Genomic DNA, 18,534 nt, shown 5'->3' with positions numbered 1-18,534 from the left:
AGAAGGGGTGAAATTTGCAATTAATAGATTGATGGGTTCTGCTTCTCGTACCAGACACCATCTTTGTCATGAGGCAGAGGCAATGCAGTTTTAATTGCCTGCACTGCATTTGGGAAACAGCTGTGCAAGACAAACACATTTTTTTTTTAATAGTGGGTCATCATATTTTCTCGAAAACATATGTTGAGGCTGTGCATACGGATGCCATACCCTGTGCCCCTGGTGAGGAAAACAAAAGTTCTTATTGCTTTCATAAATAAAATTTAAAAGAAGAGCCAATATTTTCATTTGCACACTAGCAGCAAGCAGCAGACGAGAATCAAGACGTGCAAAGAGATGCAAGCATGTCCTTTCCAACAGATACCTTCTTCTTTGCCAGCAATAAGTCCTGGTAAGCATTTGAACGGAGGAAGCGCGCGTAGCTGTCACTCTTCATCAGCTTGTAAATGTGCTCCTGTGGGACGGGAGGAAATGAGAGACAGAGAATTGTTATCAAACCTCATTTAGACATCACAGGGATTTAAAACACAATGAATTAGAAGGAAGAGAGACTGATCAAAGTTCTAATTAAGTCTGCTATTATCGATTATGCGCGTTGAGGTGGTATACAGGAGGTCCATCCTGGGGCAGGACCCTGCTGTGCTTGGGGCTGCATAAACACAAAGCACAAAGATGGCCCTCGCCCCAAAAGGCTGGCACACATTATTCAGTAATCAGTGTTATTTTGTAAAGACCGCAACTCTCACCATTCCCCAGATTATAAACAGGTGTCCAGCCAGACTGAAACTACTGGGATGGCTCAAGATGGAAGAAATAAATGTCAGAATTTGTCCCATACATTGGGTTGCATTTTACCACTCATAGATACTTGCACTATCACCCAGCATTCCCCTTATAGTTCATAGAGGGGAACTGATACTCGGACACATTTCACCTCCACTTAAGACAGACACTCAAAATAAGCCAAACTGTTCATGTCCTGAAAAAGCCTCTATCTCTAGCTGACTATACATGGAGCTTATAGGCCTAGCTCAGATGTGAACGTCTGCATTGTTTGTATAAAGTTACATCAGATGTGTCCCTCATCACCACAAGGTCTTTTTTCTCCTACCGAGTCAAACTGCTGTCACCAGTTTGCTCTGAGAGTACGGCACCTACGGTGTGCAGCTTCAGTCTTACGAGGGGGTGTTTAATTGCGGCAGAACTTCATGCTACCTCTTTTCCATTTGCCTTGCTTAGTTTTACTTGCCTGATGAAAATCCCGTACTAGAGTCAGCTCTTCTAATTTTCCCTGGATTTGTAAATAGATATTAGTCCAAACATCAAGAAAATCAAACCATAATACTTTGGCCAAATAAGGACTGAGAACACACTAAGGGAACTCAAACGAAAAACAGTCACTTTGGGCATTTCTCTTAGACTTTGCCCATGGAAGCACTTTTATAGACTTAATGAGTTGTTTTACCTATACTGATTTATACAACAAGAAATATTCTCCCCTGCCCTACAGACATTGCAGATGAAACTTTGGAAGAGACAAACCAGACTCAAGTCACAAAGCTTATTTCACAGTGTTAATAAGCCAAGCAGAATTCCCTTATCGTCCCCATCAAGGGCGATTAGCGATGACCTGTCTGTACACAGAAGAACTGCTTAATTCAGCTTTCTTGCACTATTCAGTGTATAGTCCATCTTAAGATGGGCAAAACTGCCACTGGTGTTACTCAGATTCAGAGTAAAATGTATCCTTTGAGCTACAGCCTGGTGTGGGACAGTTTTTACTGGTTAATTTCCACATTTGCTTTCAGACCTGTCAAATCCTCATTTCTGTGAAACTATCTGAAGGATAGCACAAGATTTCGTGAAAGAAATGCTTGTATAAAGTCATTTACCAACACAACCCCTTCTCACTGCAGAAAACAAACAGAAGGGAGGGCACAGCTCCACACTTATCAGGACAGAATGAGCAAAGCAGAAGCTGAGACAAGGACAGGGAAAATAATGCAAACCATGGATATGGTCAATAACAGGTTTGTGTTTCTCTGGTATGAGTAAGGATTTTCAGCACCAGCTCTCTCTCAAGCACTTCACCTAGTAGAAACTCAGCATTCAGTTGATGTAAACCCAGCCATGGTGCAAACAGCTCAGCTGTGTTGTTACCTCTTAAATCTCGGAAGGAGACTCCATCTCCTCCTAATAAAGTTCTTCGTAATTAATTGGAAAAAAACCTCACCACCTAACTACATACTTAAAAGGCTTTTTCCTTCCTCCTCCAGGACCATGGGTGGCTGATGAGTAACTGGGGCAGCCACCTTGCAGCCCCATCAGGAGTAAGGGCTGGAAGGGTCTCCAGAGCCTTCCTCCTCCTGGTGATCCTCCCTCACCGCACCCTGTACATGCAGGGTGCTGGTGGGATGGGGTACTGAAGTGGGGAGGAAGGTGTTGCGGGGCTGAGGTACAGCACTGGGTAACAGGGATATTTTGACTGATATTTTGATTTACAGGTGATTACATTTTTCGACTACCTTTGAACTCCCAGTGGTTTCTTTACTTGTGGTCAGACAACTGGGTTGGCTCCGAAAGGCAGAGATAATATTTTTGGAAAATAACATTCAGTTTTCATTTTTGCCCAGGCAGATCACATTAGCTGCTTTCATGTTAAGAGGAACACAGTGGAACAGAGACTGCTGGCCATATAACCCACTGGCATGCAAGCAAAACCCATCATTCTTACTCATGTCAAGATGACTTCATGTACTTGACCTTAAAACAGTATAAACTCAATAACTGACTGTTGGAAGGGGGAAAAATTACTTTGATCCTCAGATGAAATAAACCACAAGCCAACTTCTCAGGTGAGGCCACTCCATGAAGAAGAGGAGTACTGCACACCACATCCCTAGGTAACTGCTACGAAGGATTTTCTCTGCTTTTTACATCTTCGAACTGCTGAGCAGCACTGCTACCTTTCAGCTGTTCACTAATGATATAATGAAACGGGGAATTCCTAGGCTTTGAATGCTAAGGAAGAAAGAAGGCCACGCACGGGGGAAGGGAGGGACACATACAGCTTCAGATGCAAACTTTCCTGCTTAATCACAAGAATTCAAAGGGCTGGCTTTCAGAAGCTCTGGACTGGAGGCACAAATGAGGCACCGATCATTTATTTTATAGCACTGCATTTCTGAAGCACCTACTGGAAATCTGAGCCACTTGCTCAGGCCAGCAAAGACTGCTTACCAATAAGCAACAGCAAAGGACAGCTTACACTGCTGCAGCCAAACTCCCTGCTGAGACTGCACCACGAAGGTTCCTGCTGAAATTGAGGCTGCAGTATGCATCCAGCTGCCACACAGTCAGCCTAGCTGCAGGACAGGCAAACTGACTGGGACATTGGTTTTCATCTTTATCCTTCCTCTATTCTTCATCACCAAGCTGTTTTCTGGTATACCTTCTGGAATCCAAAACTTTCTAGGAGGTGATGGATCTAGGGTGATCCTCATGGGCTCCTTCCAACTCCGATGTTCCACGAATTTACAGCTAGCACTGAGCAGCTCCTCATTTCTTAAATGCACTGAAAGCCACCAGAGGTCTAGCAACTGAGAATAATCTTTTGAGACAGCCTGAGCAACAGGCATATTAGCAGAGGTGCGTGCACGGATTTAGCTGCCCTGTGCAACTTTTGCAAATTGGCTTGTCCCCATGCATCACAGATTTTTAACTCACTTGGGATCATTGCAACCCACTGGTCTCTCACGTCCTAATTTACTGAGCAGCTGCTTTTGTTTCTTCTTTTTATCACATGGTGAAGAGGGAGCATCACTTCACCAAAGACTGCAGCCAGCATTTCCAAAGACTGCACGTGATATGCATGCATGCTCCATGACATACCTGAGGCTGCTGGCAAGAAATGTCAGCCTTCCTATCCTTATGCTGAGAGAACTCTGCATTTTATAGACTTGCTTATTATAGGGGAATGAGCTCTTTATTATTGACTCCCTGAATACACAAAGCAAATTGACTATTTGTGTAATTTTTAACAACACAGCTGCAGCTCTGGACATCGCAGTCTGTTGCACTGCAAGCAGTCTGGCCAGAATTATCGTTCTGACATTTCTTTGTGAGTGCCATGGGAAACTGCTATGCCACATGTGCACAGCAGAAGGAGAAGCATTTCACCTCGGAAGCACAGCAACTCCCAGCCATTTCTGGGTACCACTTCCCAGGCAGGGCTCAGAGTCCCAGCTCCCTGCTCTAGCCTTCAGACAGCCCTCCTTATGGGAGTCACGCTGAAATTAAAAAATACATAAAATCTTCTAATGAAAATTGCCTAAGTGATCTATTAAGCCATTAAACAAGGTAGCACCCTGCTTTTAAAACCTAATAAAGGGTGGAAAAAAAATCTTTCAAGATTTGTCCAGGAGTCCACAGGCCCCATGCACCCCATTGCTCTCCCCTGCAGCCCTGCCAGCTTTCAGTGGTGCTTCCCAGGTCCTGAGCCAAGGTGCCAGGGGCGATGGGGTCTGTGTGCATCTCCTCTTTAGAAAAAGGCAGAGCCATCTGGTGCCTCGTGCACCTGAATCGCATCTCGCCTGCAGGGGGAAGAAGCAAGCATAGGGGCTGAGGGCTGTGCAGCTGCACCAAACCTGCCCTCTGTCCTTAGGCTTGTACAACGGGAGCTACACTTCGGAGAACACAGCCATCCATCCCACTTGCCACTACCACTGCAGGATATAAAGGAGGACAATCAGCAAATTTTAAAGGGGAGAAGGCTGTCACTTCTGTGAATTAGAAAGCAAAGGAACCATAACGGTAAAGCACAGCAAATTTCTTCTCTACTGTTTTAAGTAGAACCAAGAAGAAATCCCACCTCAGCTCCAGCTGAAGTGCAGGGAAATAAAGCCAGATAAGCTCCAGCATCTCTTGGTTTGTTTCCATTCACAAGCCCTATATTTGGAAGGAGATGAAGGACAAGCTCTGTAAATTTTCTTGACAAAAGGGGAATGGGAGGGGGGGATTAAAAAAAAAGAAAAGAAGAAGAAGAAAGTTTGCAATCCAGACGGGAATGTGGGAGGTGGCTGAGATAGCAGAAACCATCTCAAAGCTGCACCTGCTTCAAATCAATGTGCTGCAACGTGATCCCAGGGCTCTCCCCCTCTGCAGTCAAAGCGCAGTGACCCTGAGGAGGATGGGGTGGCAGCCTACCCAGCCAAGCAGGACCTTGGGAACATCCAAGTATGTGGGAAAAACCTGAACAACAAAATATCAGAACAAACCGGCTCGCACAAAGCATCTGGCAGACCTCAGGACGCCTGTTGTCTGTTATGAACATTTCAGCCGAATATCTCGGTTCTTTCCTATGAAACGTGCATGAGACAAGAGCTGGGTTGGTGGTTAAACATCTCAATTTCTAATCTCACCTCTGTCTTACACACTGTCACTCTGCGACAGGTCTGAAACATTTTGGGGGTTGTGAAGGCCAAGCACAACACACCCTTTGCACCAGCTGTATTCCAGCAAGTCCTTACATATTAACTTGCCGATAGAAAGTTTTCCCTGTTTGTGCCTGAACACAGCTGTAAGCTTTAGATGTTGAGGGGGAAGAGGAGGAAATCGCCAATTCTTTGCTTGTTTCAAGCCCAGGCTTCTTATTTAGCACATTTTTAGACCATTCTAGGGGAATTACACTGAAACTAGATAGCTGTTGAGATTCACTCAAGCCCCAAGGCCCCACTTTGCCCTTCACAAACTGGTCAGGAAGTGCCTTGCTGTTCTCTCCCACTCACGTCTCCTGGATTGGATTGGCATGTCCCTTCACCCTGCCACCAAGACCTGGCATTAAATGAGTCAGGGCATTTTTGGAGACCTCTTTGTAGTGCAAGCAGGCAAACACAGCAGCTGGCCCTCAAGCCAGCTACGAGGCAGATTCGCAGCACATCAGACAAATCAATTCAAAGAAAAGCCCCAAAGCAATGTAAAGCAGTAGACTAAACAAATAAATAAAGAGCAAACCATAATGAATGTTCTACCTGCATGCTGGGCACTGGGGGAGAATTTTCTGCAAATTCACACATGAGAGAGCAGAGCCTCAGTGAATGCCTTGTGGCCTTCGCTGAAGGGTGACAGCAGATGCCAGCTGAGACCTGCCTGGGGTTTGTTTGCCAAAGGGATGCCTCCACTGCACGCAGAGGATGCAGGAAGGAGAAAGCAGGGAGATGCTGTTCTGAGCACGCAAAGTGTGACTGCTGCACCTCAAATTAGGCTTGGCAGCAGCCTAATGCCTTTTGGCCAGCACCTCTGCCCTACACGGACACATCTGTGGCAGGTTAAATCCTGTGCCCCAGCACCAGCACACGTGCTGCACGCAGCACAACCCGCTAGCCGAGGGCTGGATGAGACGTACCCTATTCGCTCCGCCATACTTTTCCCAGCCCATCCCTGGGACAACCTATCACAGCACCACCAGGATCTTCCAAAAGGTCTATGCCAAAGCAAAGCAAAGAAGTGTCTTACCCTGGAGCAGTTACCTGTACCATTTCCAAACAGCTTTTAGGAGGAATTATGATCAGTTGCCATTCAGCCTAACTGCTGGTGCCAAAACATCCTTTGGAGAAAGTGGAAAAAACTACCATATTGACATTGGAATTCAAAGCAGCTGGTAGCAGGCACAGCTGAGACAAGGCATGCAGCACCCAGCAGAGAAAAGATGTTCATAGTTACTCTCACTGAACCCAGTGGGAAAACACCAGTGAGGGGAGGATATGGGGAAACATTGTTTTTTTACCCCAATTCCCCTTCATGTCTCCAAACCCCCACTAACAGCACCTCTGCATCTGCTTACTGTGGTCCCTGCACTTAGGATTTTACTCTTCCCAGTGATGCTGTACTGCCTTTTTTGAGCTGTCTGCTCACACTACCCAGTGGTACCTAGCAGTACTGCCACCTAGCATGGCTAGTGGGGAACAAGTGCTTTTGCTGCTGTTGGAGTGCTGGACTTGCCTGATTTATAGTTAAGGAAAGAAATGTTTCAGGTTGGTAAATGACACATAAGGGTCTTGGCTTAAGTGTGAATTGCTCTGGAAAATTTGAGCAATATCTTTTTGTCCACTCTTGAGTTATTTAAGTGACAAAATTATTTACACCCACAGTTTTAGCTGGTGCATTTTCTTCACACTCAACCAAGTTGTTTTTACTACTACAGAAAAAAAAAGATGAATAATTATACCATAATATAGACTAACCTCCCTGCTAAACTAAAAAGCATAAAACCTCTTTTCAGACCACAAATGAAATTACACCAGGCTGAAGGCACAGGAACATAAGAAAGAGCTTTAGCAGGAGAAATCACTGTAAGCAATGAGAGCTCATTTTGAGTAATACACAGAAATCCTTTGTTTAGCCCTGTAGATACAGAGTTGGAAACCTAATGTAAATCTCTTGTGTGAAAATGCATTGATAAAAGTAACACATCAATTTAGCCCCGGCTCCTCTGGAAATGGCTGAGACAAGTGGTTTGCTTCATACCTTCGGAAGTACAAATGGGACTGCAGAGCTGCTGGGGGGGTGGCAGCAGACGCGCTGCAGAAGACTACAGAGGCAAAGCCCTGCTGAACGCTGCACGGTTTAGGGGTCAGCTTGGTGCTGCAGGAGGATTTAGTCCTAAATATAGCAAGGGCTATCCTGGGAGACCAGAGTGGGCTGTCGGGAGCCTAACGCCATATGAGCAGCTTTAGGTTTTGAGAACAATGATCATGGCTAAGAGGCTGATTCTCACAATGTGGGCCAAATCCTGGCTACTGGCAAAAAGCCCAAGTGAACAGGTTTTGCCTGGGAGGAGGGAACAAGCTCATGTAACATTTGGAAGATTGGCATCTCTTCCAAACAATACAGGATCGAGGAGATACAGCAACAAAGATGGCTTTTTGCACTCCCATACATGCTGCAGTATAGCCATGAGATGAAATTACTCAACTTTTTGGCTAAGACATTTGCAAAGCTGTTTGCAGCTTCCCCTTTCTGATTCTTCTGGGGAAAATTCCGCCAAAAAGTTGACTTCTGCCCTGGGCAGGAATATGCAGCATCCCTGCCACAACAAAAATTAAACTGGGGCAATCTATGTCCGCTAGGAGATGGTGACAGCAGGATGCAGCCTTACAGAAACAAGCAGCATCCAGCTTCTGAGTAAAGGTGGTGGTGATGATGAGGGAGGTACGACCAGCCCTGGTGACACAGAGAACACATCCTGGACACAAAACCAGCCTTACAAGTCTCACAAATATTTTGACTGTAGGGTCGCTACTGTTATATCACCTTGGACAAGCCTATAAGTGACTGAGCTCAAGCTCTTTGTCCATGCTACAAATACATATCAAAACCTTGCATCTGTTAGCTAATTAACTCCACCCATACCTGCTGTGGTCCGAGAAGGGGAGATGTGAAATACACTGCTGATAAATCTCCCCAGGGATTTTTTTTTTTTTTTTTTAATTAGAAGGACGAACACTTCAAGAGATAACAAGCTTTAGAAAAATTAGAGACCGCGGTGTTCCTGCAGCACATGGGTTTGGCAGGTGTGGAACTGAGCTATCTGTAGGACTTCTCACCCATTGTGCACACTAACGGGACTTGCCGCTTCACTGGTGGAGATGGATGCATTTGCAAGCATTTTGCTCACTGCCTGAGAGAAGCAGAATAGTGTCGGCTACTTCCTGGCTCTAACACGAGCAGGAAATTCCCTTGCTCTGCAAGAAATGGTCATTTCTTGCAGTCCAGAAGCACAGTGCACATTAATGGCACAGGGGTCCCAGAGAACCAGAGTCTGAGTACTGAATACAATTTTAAGTGAGCTAGAGGCTTTCCCATGGCATCCATTTAAAGGTAATCTTTGGTGTTAGGAGATGTCTGACAAAGGCTGCATGTTAGGACATTTTTTTTCATACCACATGACCACTAAAGCACAAATGAAAATGAAAGGAAAGGATAAAAGAGGTACTTTCTTATGCATGGTGTGTATGTATGTTTAGGAAAGTCTCAGTAAAGTAGGAACACTGAATACCTGCTCCTATATTGACCTCTGCTTTGAGTCTTTTATTTCCTGCTTTGTGCAGCATCAGGCACACCAGCATAACACTCCACAATCGTTTTCCTATTTTTGTTGCAGGAACCTAATTGCTCTTATGGGTGTACTTGTGGGGCTCTTCGTTTCAGGTTTGGTTTTGTTGCAGGTTGTTCTGGGAAATCCACACGGAAAAGAACTTGCATTTTGTTTGTACGTGTGACAAACGGACAGCAACAGTGACACACTGGCTGCTGAGGCCTCAGCCCCAAGCACACACCAAGCCCTGGGACTCACAATCTTAAGATAGCACAGAGGAGGGGCAAAAGGCCAAATTAAGCCACAAGCAGTCTGCTCTCCAGAGCAGAGGACTAGTGCATGGTAGCACAACCAAGTGCAAGACTCACGTGAAAGTCATCCTACTGGGACACATGAATGAGCACCATGCAAAGCTATCAGCTCATGGGGAGGCACAGAATAGCCCGTGTGGCCAGGCCCTGTCCCTCAGCCAGGACACCTGACCGCATTGCAGCTTTTTGCACACCCTGCTGCAGCCCCTTCAGTTCCCCACAGCACAAACACCAGGTCGCTGGGCAGCACTTGCTCAGCTGGACTCCAGACACCCTTCAAGGCAGGATACCTGGGTCTGCCCCACATTCCCTCCTGGCTGCCTTACTGCTCACCAGAGCTGCTTGGTGCTACCTCAGTTTTCCTTCCTGAGACACCTTCCTTTACAGACATGCAGGTAACCGGAGTGACTAGGTGAAACCTCAAGAAAATACCACTGATGTTTCCCCAAGTTATACACAAAAGGTGATAAAGACGCACACAATAAATGATTATTTTCATGTTTTCTTTCCATGCTTTGAGTTTGCTCAAGACCTACAAAAGGAGTTCTGTATGCTCAGTGAGTAGGCACCATGTATGTGCTGCTCTATATGCTTGCTTTTACATCCTGTACATGCTTGAAAAAATACTAAGTCGGTGGAAGAAAGGTCACCACCCCTCATTTTGCCTTCTTAGAAAATGACATTCCACTTCCAGGAAATCCTTGCTCTCACTTGGAGTTCGTTTTTAAATTCAAGTGTTCTGTCACCTCACGTCAACACTCACAGTGTCTTGATAAGACCAGAATGAAACCTGAGGACTGGCTGCTGACAAATCCTGCAAGGGTTCATCGACCTGTTACAGCCCAGGACAACCAGACCACCACCTGGGGATGCTGAGAGCACAAACTGGGCCCAGATCTGGGCCAGGTAAATTTCTGGTTTGAGCAGCTCAGAATTTGGCATTATGGTCTAAATCTGCTCTGGAATTAGCCAAGGATATGAACAGTACAGTCAAAATCCCTAACTGAGCCTGGATTAGAACTGAATTTCCCTGAATCATCTTCACAGAAAACATAGCTGATTACTTCAGGTAAAGGAACATCAATCTAAAACTTTATTTCATTTATTAAAGAAGAAAAATAAACAAAGCAAGCCGAAAAATAATTGCAAAGATGACTACATGGCTTACCTTATTCTAGTATGCCTGGCTGTGATGCCCCTACAAGCAAACATCAATATTGGGCAACACGATACATCCCTACAATACTAGCTCACAGTACCAAGGTCTACAGGACTGATGGGACTGAGGCAGGGATTAAAGACTTTCTAAAAGCAGAAAGACATTTCAGGAGAGGGGAGGAGGGGAGGAAAAACTGTTAAAAAATTAATATGTGGTACAGATAAGCTGTAATCATCGTACAGCTCTAGTTTCCCATGTTAAAGATGAATTAGTTGGTCTGTCAGCAGCTCCATCAGCCAAAAGAGGCTATTTGGATGGAGCGGAGCTTGTTTACTTTCCAAAGCTGGCTGTGCCTGCTTCATATTGCAGGTCCCCACATGGGTTGTACAGTGATGCTGATAACTCCCTGGGGAGCTCCAGTCCTGCTAAGTAGTTCACTGTTTAATTGAACTGACCTTTCCCGATGGTGCCCCATGTATTAAAAGCTGCTTCACTCCCAAGTGAAAATGGTTTGATAATCATAATATTTTACTCAGTGGACAGTTGTTTAAGAGCAGAAAATAATCAGCTCAATTACTAGGCTCTCCTCTGGAGGTGCCCAGCACCAAAACGACAGAAGGTGCCGCAGGTGAAGGTAGCTGGCAAAGCCAGCCGCAGGAGCTGTGCTGCTGGAGGATGAGGGGTGCGTGTGGGGCTGGGTGGCTGGGGGGGCTGGCACAGCTCGATGGGGCACAGGGGTGGCGAGGCCAGCAGGAGAAAGTGGCTCTGGGCAAGCAGAGCAGTGCAGGGCTGCAGAGCACAGCAGCAGCAAGGGACACAGAACAGGGCAAATCTCGTACCCTGAGATGGGGAAATGGCAAAATGCATGCTGCTGTGATTTTCAGTGTCACTTTTTTTTTTTTTTTTTTTTTTTGACTATGAAGACCATTTGCCTTCAGAGCTTACGCGGCCTTAGGATGAAGAGATTTCAAGAGAGAGGCGTGTTTGTCAGGAGCCCCCTTCCTCCCCGTTTCCTTCAGGTTGTCTTACCAGATTTATCTCTACTGCCTTCTTTGTTGGCCTTCATGAATGTACAGCATCTGGGAGAGCTCTCTGGGGCTGGGAGCCAAGGCTGTGCAAAGCAGCCCATCCTTGTAGACTGTTAAACACGTGATAACAGATGATGCTTTGCTTTCAACTCAGAGCTATAAGGCAGTCACTAGCCTGAAGAATACCGTGCTCTGCTGCACATTCCCCTTCCCAGTGTGTTCATTCTCAAACCTTTTTATATACGACTGGCGTTTTGTGGGTCTCCCAGGTCAGCGTAAGGGCTATGGTGCAACATCACTTTGTCCTATTTTTCCACTGCAGGAGCTGCAATTTCCTTTCTCAGGAAAAGCCAACCCTTTTCTTTCCTCTTAGTCTTAGTGTCTCAGAGTTGCAGGCATTTAAGGAATGTGCTGTTCAGTAAACTAATTTTTTCTTGTCCTTTATTCACAAGGACATTTGTGTTGTTTTCCTCTTTTTGCTAAAGCTACCCAGGACAGGGACAACACTCATATTTTCCCTCCCGCAGAGGGTTGTTTTGACTGGTTGTGTCTGGTTGAATCCCTAGGAATGTGGGATGTGTGCGAGCTCTCATGGGCTCCTGGTGCCAGCGTGCCGAGATAAGGCAGCTGGGCTACCACCAGCTGCAGACTCGTGAGAAAGCAGAGTCCTTGAGGCGGTGGGGTGACCCAGGAGGACACCTGAGAGACTCAAGAGGTCCTACGTGGGCTGCCATGAAGAAGATGTGCACTAGGAAATTTCACAGAATCACAGAATCATCTAGGTTGGAAGAGACCTCCAAGATCACCAAGTCCAACCTCTGACCTAACACTAACAAGTCCTCCACTAAACCATATCACTAAGCTCTACATCTAAATGTCTTTTAAAGACCTCCAGGGATGGTGACTGAACTACTTCCCTGGGCAGCCCATTCCAATGCCTAACAACCCTTTCAGTAAAGAATTTCTTCCTAATATCCAACCTAAACTTCCCCTGGCACAACTTTAGCCCATTCGCCCTCGTCCTGTCACCAGGCACGTGGGAGAACAGACCAACCCCCACCTCCCTACAGCCTCCTTTAAGGTACCTGTAGAGAGTGATAAGGTCGCCCCTGAGCCTCCTCTTCTCCAGGCTGAACAAAAAAAGTCTGTTTTGTCTCTGCTTTTGTTAGCCTTAGATATCCAGTCAAGTAATCAGAAACACCTTGCTTGACCTTTGTGGAGCTACAAGAGTCCACTGTGATGCACAAGCAGGTGAACCAGGCTTACCTTCCACGTTCACCAGCTATCCTATCACGGCAGACACTGTCTGCGAGACAATCACAGCTGGGCCTGAAGGTCTATCTTTGCTTTGTATTTGTTTCCATGAACCCAAAGAGATGAGTTGAAGACATCAGTCAGCATAAAAATCCTCTGAAATAAAATTAACCCAAGGAGCTAAAATTGCAGTCAAACTGCAAGAGCTCTGGCGTGATTTCATCAACTCCCCTTTGAACGGCAATTACATTGTGAACAGATAGGTTCAAGCCTAAATCCTCAGTGTTTTCTTCTGATTAAATACTCATTGTCTAAACGTCCATCTTATTCTCAGTACTTCTACTTATCTATTTGATCAATTCCCCCATTATTCACCTATCTTCTTTAGTCTGCATTTTACCATTTTTTTTCACGTAATGTAAATTTGCAGTTCTAGTTCACTACAACAGCAAAGCGAAAACAAAAACAAAATCAAAACCCCACAACATCTTAGCCAGAATGTCTTTATACTCCCGTGTTTCTCAGCTTTAAAAAGAACATTTACGTTGCCTGATATTCACAGGGGATTGCCTTGAGACTTTGCGTACATTCCCTCTACATGGGCCCCAAGGAACAGGATTGCATTCAGGAAAATATAGTATTTGTTGCTGGTTTGAAAAATTCATTACCTAACCTTGTACAAATGGTCCTCAACATCTCCCCTGAGACGGAAATATTTTGTTAGTGGAGTATTTTGAAGAACTGCCTTTGAGTGAAAATTTAAAGAAAATGTAAGAACAAGGATTCTTTTCATTTGTTGTTGGTTTTACTACATGCTTTTGATAAAAAATATTTTAAGGAGAATATCTTATAATTGTGTCCCCAGTAATATTTGCCAAATGATCCCTTCTTCCTTTTTCCTTTTTTAGCCTTTATAAAATGACATTTTCACTTTTTCAGAAGGTTATGCAGCTTTATCCTGGCTTGTAGCAGTTTTTCATAGATTATCTATTTTCCTAAAGGCATTTTCTGTATACAGTTTATCTGTAAAATTTCCCTGATAAATCTAGGGCCCTTAGGAGGGAAGGATTAAGCTCACTGCATTGCTTACTGTCCTATCATTATTCTAAGGCATTGTCTGCTAGACAAGTTTCTAGTTGTGTTGGAGTGAGATGCTGCATTAGGGGTTTGGCTAGGGAGATATAATTAGTTATAAAGGAATAAATGATATAACAAGAGTATTAATCAGCATTTTTATATGATGTCAGCCATTCTGTAAATATGACAGACTGTTGTGACAGGGAGTAGAAAGCCCAACTGAACTTTATAGCACTCTTTCATCTTTGCTTTCTTTGAGATATGGCTCCAGCTCACTGCTCCTTGCAGACTTGTAAATTTTCAAACATTTGTTCCCAGAGGAGCATTAGCCTGTTATAACTGATAGATTCAAAGAAAATATCATTTGCCCAGCTTGAACAGATATCCTCAAAGTCACTTCCAACTGTGCCTTTCCTTTTTCTTACAAGTGAGCAGTGACAAGTGATAGTGGAATATCACGGTAAAACTGAGAGTTTTATTAGCAGTAGTTCTGTACAATCAAAACCAAACCTGTGCGTCTTCATATGTGTATCTCCCTGGGTCTTTGACATTTTGGCTTGTTTTCTCATAGCTGTGGGAATCCAGGTTGATAGCACTCTGGGCCCCAGGAGCTAGGAACTCTTGCCAGATTTCCTCCACTCTGGTGGTCACATCCTGTAGAGGTTGTTTTTTGAGATCTTGGACAGCCAACCAAAACCTGTAATGGACAAAAATTGAAAGTGGAGAGAAGAAAAAAAGAGAGATACAGGTAAGACTGTGGATAAGCCTGGGCAGAGCCCCAAATGACAAAGCCTAACCCAGTATCTAGCTGAATTCACAGGAGACTCTCCCTTTAGCATGATTTCAGGGGAAGGTGTGATAGACTTTACACCAAACCATTATAATGTGGCTAAGATCAGAAAAGTGACTTTAAGAAGTGATACATTTCTTATTCAAACCATTCCTGCAGAAGTGTGACATTAGGCACACAAACAGGAAACCTCCGGAGCTCATGCAGCTGGAGTGGGCTCTGCCTCCTACCGCCCCGCTGCAATCTGCTGGTAATTTCTGCCTGCAGGATCTGTTGTCTGGCAGGGATGCAAAAGGCAGAACAAACTTAATATTCATATCATTTCCAGGGTGAAGTAGCACTGGCACTTAGAGAAATCTTTTGTTTTGTTTGAGACTTGTAAACTGACCAGCATTCAGATGGATGCCATGGGAAGAGATGAAAACAGAAACCAGTTATGCCCATGCCATTGTGCTCTGTAAGAAGAGCTAAGGTTGCTGCTTGTTCAGGGCATTGGAAAGAGTTGTACAACCTTGAAAATTCGTGTCCCCCACTTGTCATTAGGGGAGACAACTAAATAAACCAGCTGAACCTTGAAATAAAAGCCTAATTTCCCATCCCGAATTATATAATGGTGCCAGCCTTGCTATCACTGAGGCAAGTGCTGGTAGGAGGACAAGACTGCCTCTTCTGAAGCAAAACCTTACTGGCAATGAGGACAGACAAAGGAACCAGCAGCCTGGTGGCTCCTGTGCTGCTTTGGTCCCCTGGTCAGCTGCCGGTAGGGTTTCCTGGTGCTCTGTGTAACTGCCACAGAAACACGGGTATGTGTTTAGCCTCGTCCCATACCTGCTATACATAGAAAGTGCCTGTTTTGGGGGAAAAAAAAAACACAACAACTGATGACATGAATACTGCATGCAAGGCCAGGCTGAGTCCTCCTTGCCCATCCCCTGCTCCTGCCCTGCGAAGCAGCTGTGTGGTGGGGGCAAGGATGCTCGCGATACCCGCACCCCTGCTGCTGTCAGACCAGCCCTGTCCTGTGCACTCTCCCGTCACTGCTGTCCCTCTCTGTCACCCAGGCAAGGTACTTAATCCATCCCTGGAGCATGTGATGTCCTGCCTTGCTATACCTTATTATTTGAACATGATGACACCCCCAGCTATCACATGCTCACTGAAAGAGTGGCACTCACAGTGAAAATCTGACACCGTATGCAGCTGTCTTTCCATTACAAATATTTTACCATTCAATTTCAGATGTGAGGGTAACAAGCGAACACAGAAAAGGCATGGAGAAGAAAGATGTTAATCAACCCAGAGTAGCTGGGACACTTCAGACAAACACTTGGCTAGACAGAAAATTTTCTGCTGGTGTATCTTCTGCCCCGGGAGCCTGGGAGGCGGGCAGGCAAAGCATGCTTGCAGAAGTGGGCGCGCCGCAAGGTGACAGCTTGCCAGCACAGGAGCACCATCCATTTTAATAACCACTTGGCTCAATCTGAAAACCACCCAACCAAACCAACCTGACGCTAACAAGAACGAGCTCTTCCTACTGCAAGCAATTGTGAATTCGTGCCCAAGGCTGGATGGCCTCTTCAAGGCAAAGGGGAGTTTTGTCTCGGTAAAAATTTCAAAGCTGTTCACTAGAGCTGGTATCTGGAAATCAAGGAACATCAAAGAGGGGTACCCAGCCCCGCAGCCACGACTCCCAGGCAAATTCTCTGCCAGGAGAAACCACCCCAAACCCCATGCATAAGCTGAGCTCCTATGAGATTTCTAGAGCATTTTCAAGGGAGCAGTGGGTATTTCTGCCCGGGAAGGATGCAGACACACCAACAGCTGTCCTGGAATGTGTGTTCAAAGTGCAAACGCACTCCCTTAGTCAGTCCTGCAAATCTTGGAGCACAAGCCCAGCCCCACGCTCATGAGCAGTTTGCACTGGCTCCCCCTTTCCCCTGGGAGGTGGCCGGGGCCGATCTGCAGCAGTCACCTCGTGCAGGGGAGGAGGGAGATGCCTGCCCGCATCCTCCCCGCAGGTGTCCTGGGGAGAGCAGGACCAGCATGGAGCTGTGTGCGCCGAAGGGAAGGCAGCATTGATCCCAGGCTCTCTGCCCTTTACACAGCAGCACATTAGAGCTGGAGAAGGCTGACAATACGGCATTCCAAACCATTGTCAGAGGCACAAAGCATTCTAGCCTCATCCAGCATGTAATTAAGCTGCTGTCACTTGCAGGAGATTTCCTGTGATGGTGCTTTATCCCATGCAGCCTCCTTAAGGCTCAGAGAGCTCCTGAACCTCCTGCCTGCTCTGCCTCTCCGTGGGGTGCTGCAGGGGTGCTCCATCACTGTGGGCAGTTTGCAGATGGCCCTTGGCAAAAAGACTGCTGGGGAAGCACCGGGGCTGCTCCTGAGGTATGGTGCAAAACAAAAACGAATTTTAAAACCCGATAAGACACAAAATATCGATGACTCTGGAGACTGAGGAGAGACTGTCAACATTAGGACAGTGTTGTGACCCCATCCTGGGGTGGGATGTGACACCCCTGGTTTGACAGCAAAGTCACTGAGTGACTGGCAGAGTTTGAAATGTGACCAAACTCCCCTCTCCTTGCCTCAGTAGCCTGTCTCACATCTCTCACGTTTCACAACCTTGTTCTCACTTCACTTCAGTAAGAGAAAAACCATCATTTTAACTGCACGGCTGGGGGGGTGGAATGTAGGTAGGTAATAAGCACAAATCAACAGGAGGTTCAGACAGGGGAGGCGCTAACACCCTTGTATAGCTTGATGGCCAGATCCTCAGCATGGTGAGTGTAGGGTGGCTGAGACCTGTCCTCATCAACGCTGGGGGTAGGTAGTGAGGCTGTGTGCTAGTAGCCAGCAGAGCCTTGGGCCCTCGCTGCTGCAGCATGTCCAAGCAGACTGCAGAGCCGGGGCGAAGGAGAGCAAGCTGCCTGCTGCCCAGCTGCCTCCCCCTCCTCCTAGTGAGGCTGTGCACCCCACTTCCAAACAGCAAGCTCCTCGTACTGCTGCCTTTTTGTTTTCTGGGTGAGGACACGGCTCTCACACTTCGGGATGCCTGCCAAGACGGGAATGAAACTGCGCGGCGCACAAGAAGCAAACGCTCACGAGCGACAGCCGGCGCGGAGAGATGCGGCCACCTCACTCCTGCCTCCCAGCCGAGTTATGTGCGATTTCCCAGGGCAAAGCAGCGGGAAAGCTGCTCGCGCCGTGGATGCTTCCCCTCGGCCGTGGAGCGCCCGTGCCGCCTGGCGGCCGGCGGGGACCGAGGCTCCGCTCCCCGGGCACCACCGGCAGCGGGTGTAGGCAGCGAGCGCAGCCCACCTGAACTCACCCTACAGCGAGCGCTTGGGATGGCTTTCGGAGCGGTTACAAACTCTGCATAACCGGTTTGGGTTTGGAGAAGGTTTGGAGAAGGCTTGGGTTTCTTTTTTTTTTTTTTTTTTTTTCTTCCTAGGTCTTCTTTCCTCAGTGTCTCAAAATTTCATTTCCTGATGAAAACTAAAGAAAAAAAAATCTGGCAACAAGTTTCAGCCATTAGGTGTCATATAAGATATAAACGCTTTCTGCAGACAAAATTTTTTCCCAGCTAACTCCATGTGCAACATATGTTCACAATAACATGCAAACCGCCTGCGCTGCTATATTGCAGGCTCCGTAGTACATCCTATAAAGGACCATGTGTTCTCTGTTTGGGCCTATAAACAGGTGTGCAGTCTCCTTTCCCTTTGGGTAAAATTAGCATGTCCCATATTCCCACCTAGCTTTCTCTTTCCTGCTGACACTCTTTGAAGCTGGAAAAAATCAATCCACCAGTT

The 18,534-nt window shown here is 46.2% G+C and overlaps 1 protein-coding gene across 1 annotated transcript in view; it reads right to left on the bottom strand.

Moving 5' to 3' along the window:
* Window positions 1–313: 313 nt before the first annotated feature.
* RGS6 (regulator of G protein signaling 6) overlaps window positions 314–18,534 on the bottom strand; it is a 238,022-nt gene continuing 219,801 nt past the window's right edge. Inside the window, exons 15-16 of the mRNA XM_035539120.2 lie at window positions 14,434–14,620; window positions 314–454 (exon numbers count right to left, since the gene is read on the bottom strand). Of these exons, the coding sequence (XP_035395013.2) occupies window positions 320–454; window positions 14,434–14,620 (322 nt within the window). The 3' untranslated portion in view covers window positions 314–319. The remainder of the gene's footprint in view (window positions 455–14,433; window positions 14,621–18,534) is intronic.

Source organism: Cygnus atratus, chromosome 5 (genome assembly GCF_013377495.2).
Source record: "Cygnus atratus isolate AKBS03 ecotype Queensland, Australia chromosome 5, CAtr_DNAZoo_HiC_assembly, whole genome shotgun sequence".
Classification (NCBI taxonomy): Eukaryota; Metazoa; Chordata; class Aves; order Anseriformes; family Anatidae; genus Cygnus; species Cygnus atratus.
This window is presented reverse-complemented; position numbering and strand designations above follow the sequence as displayed.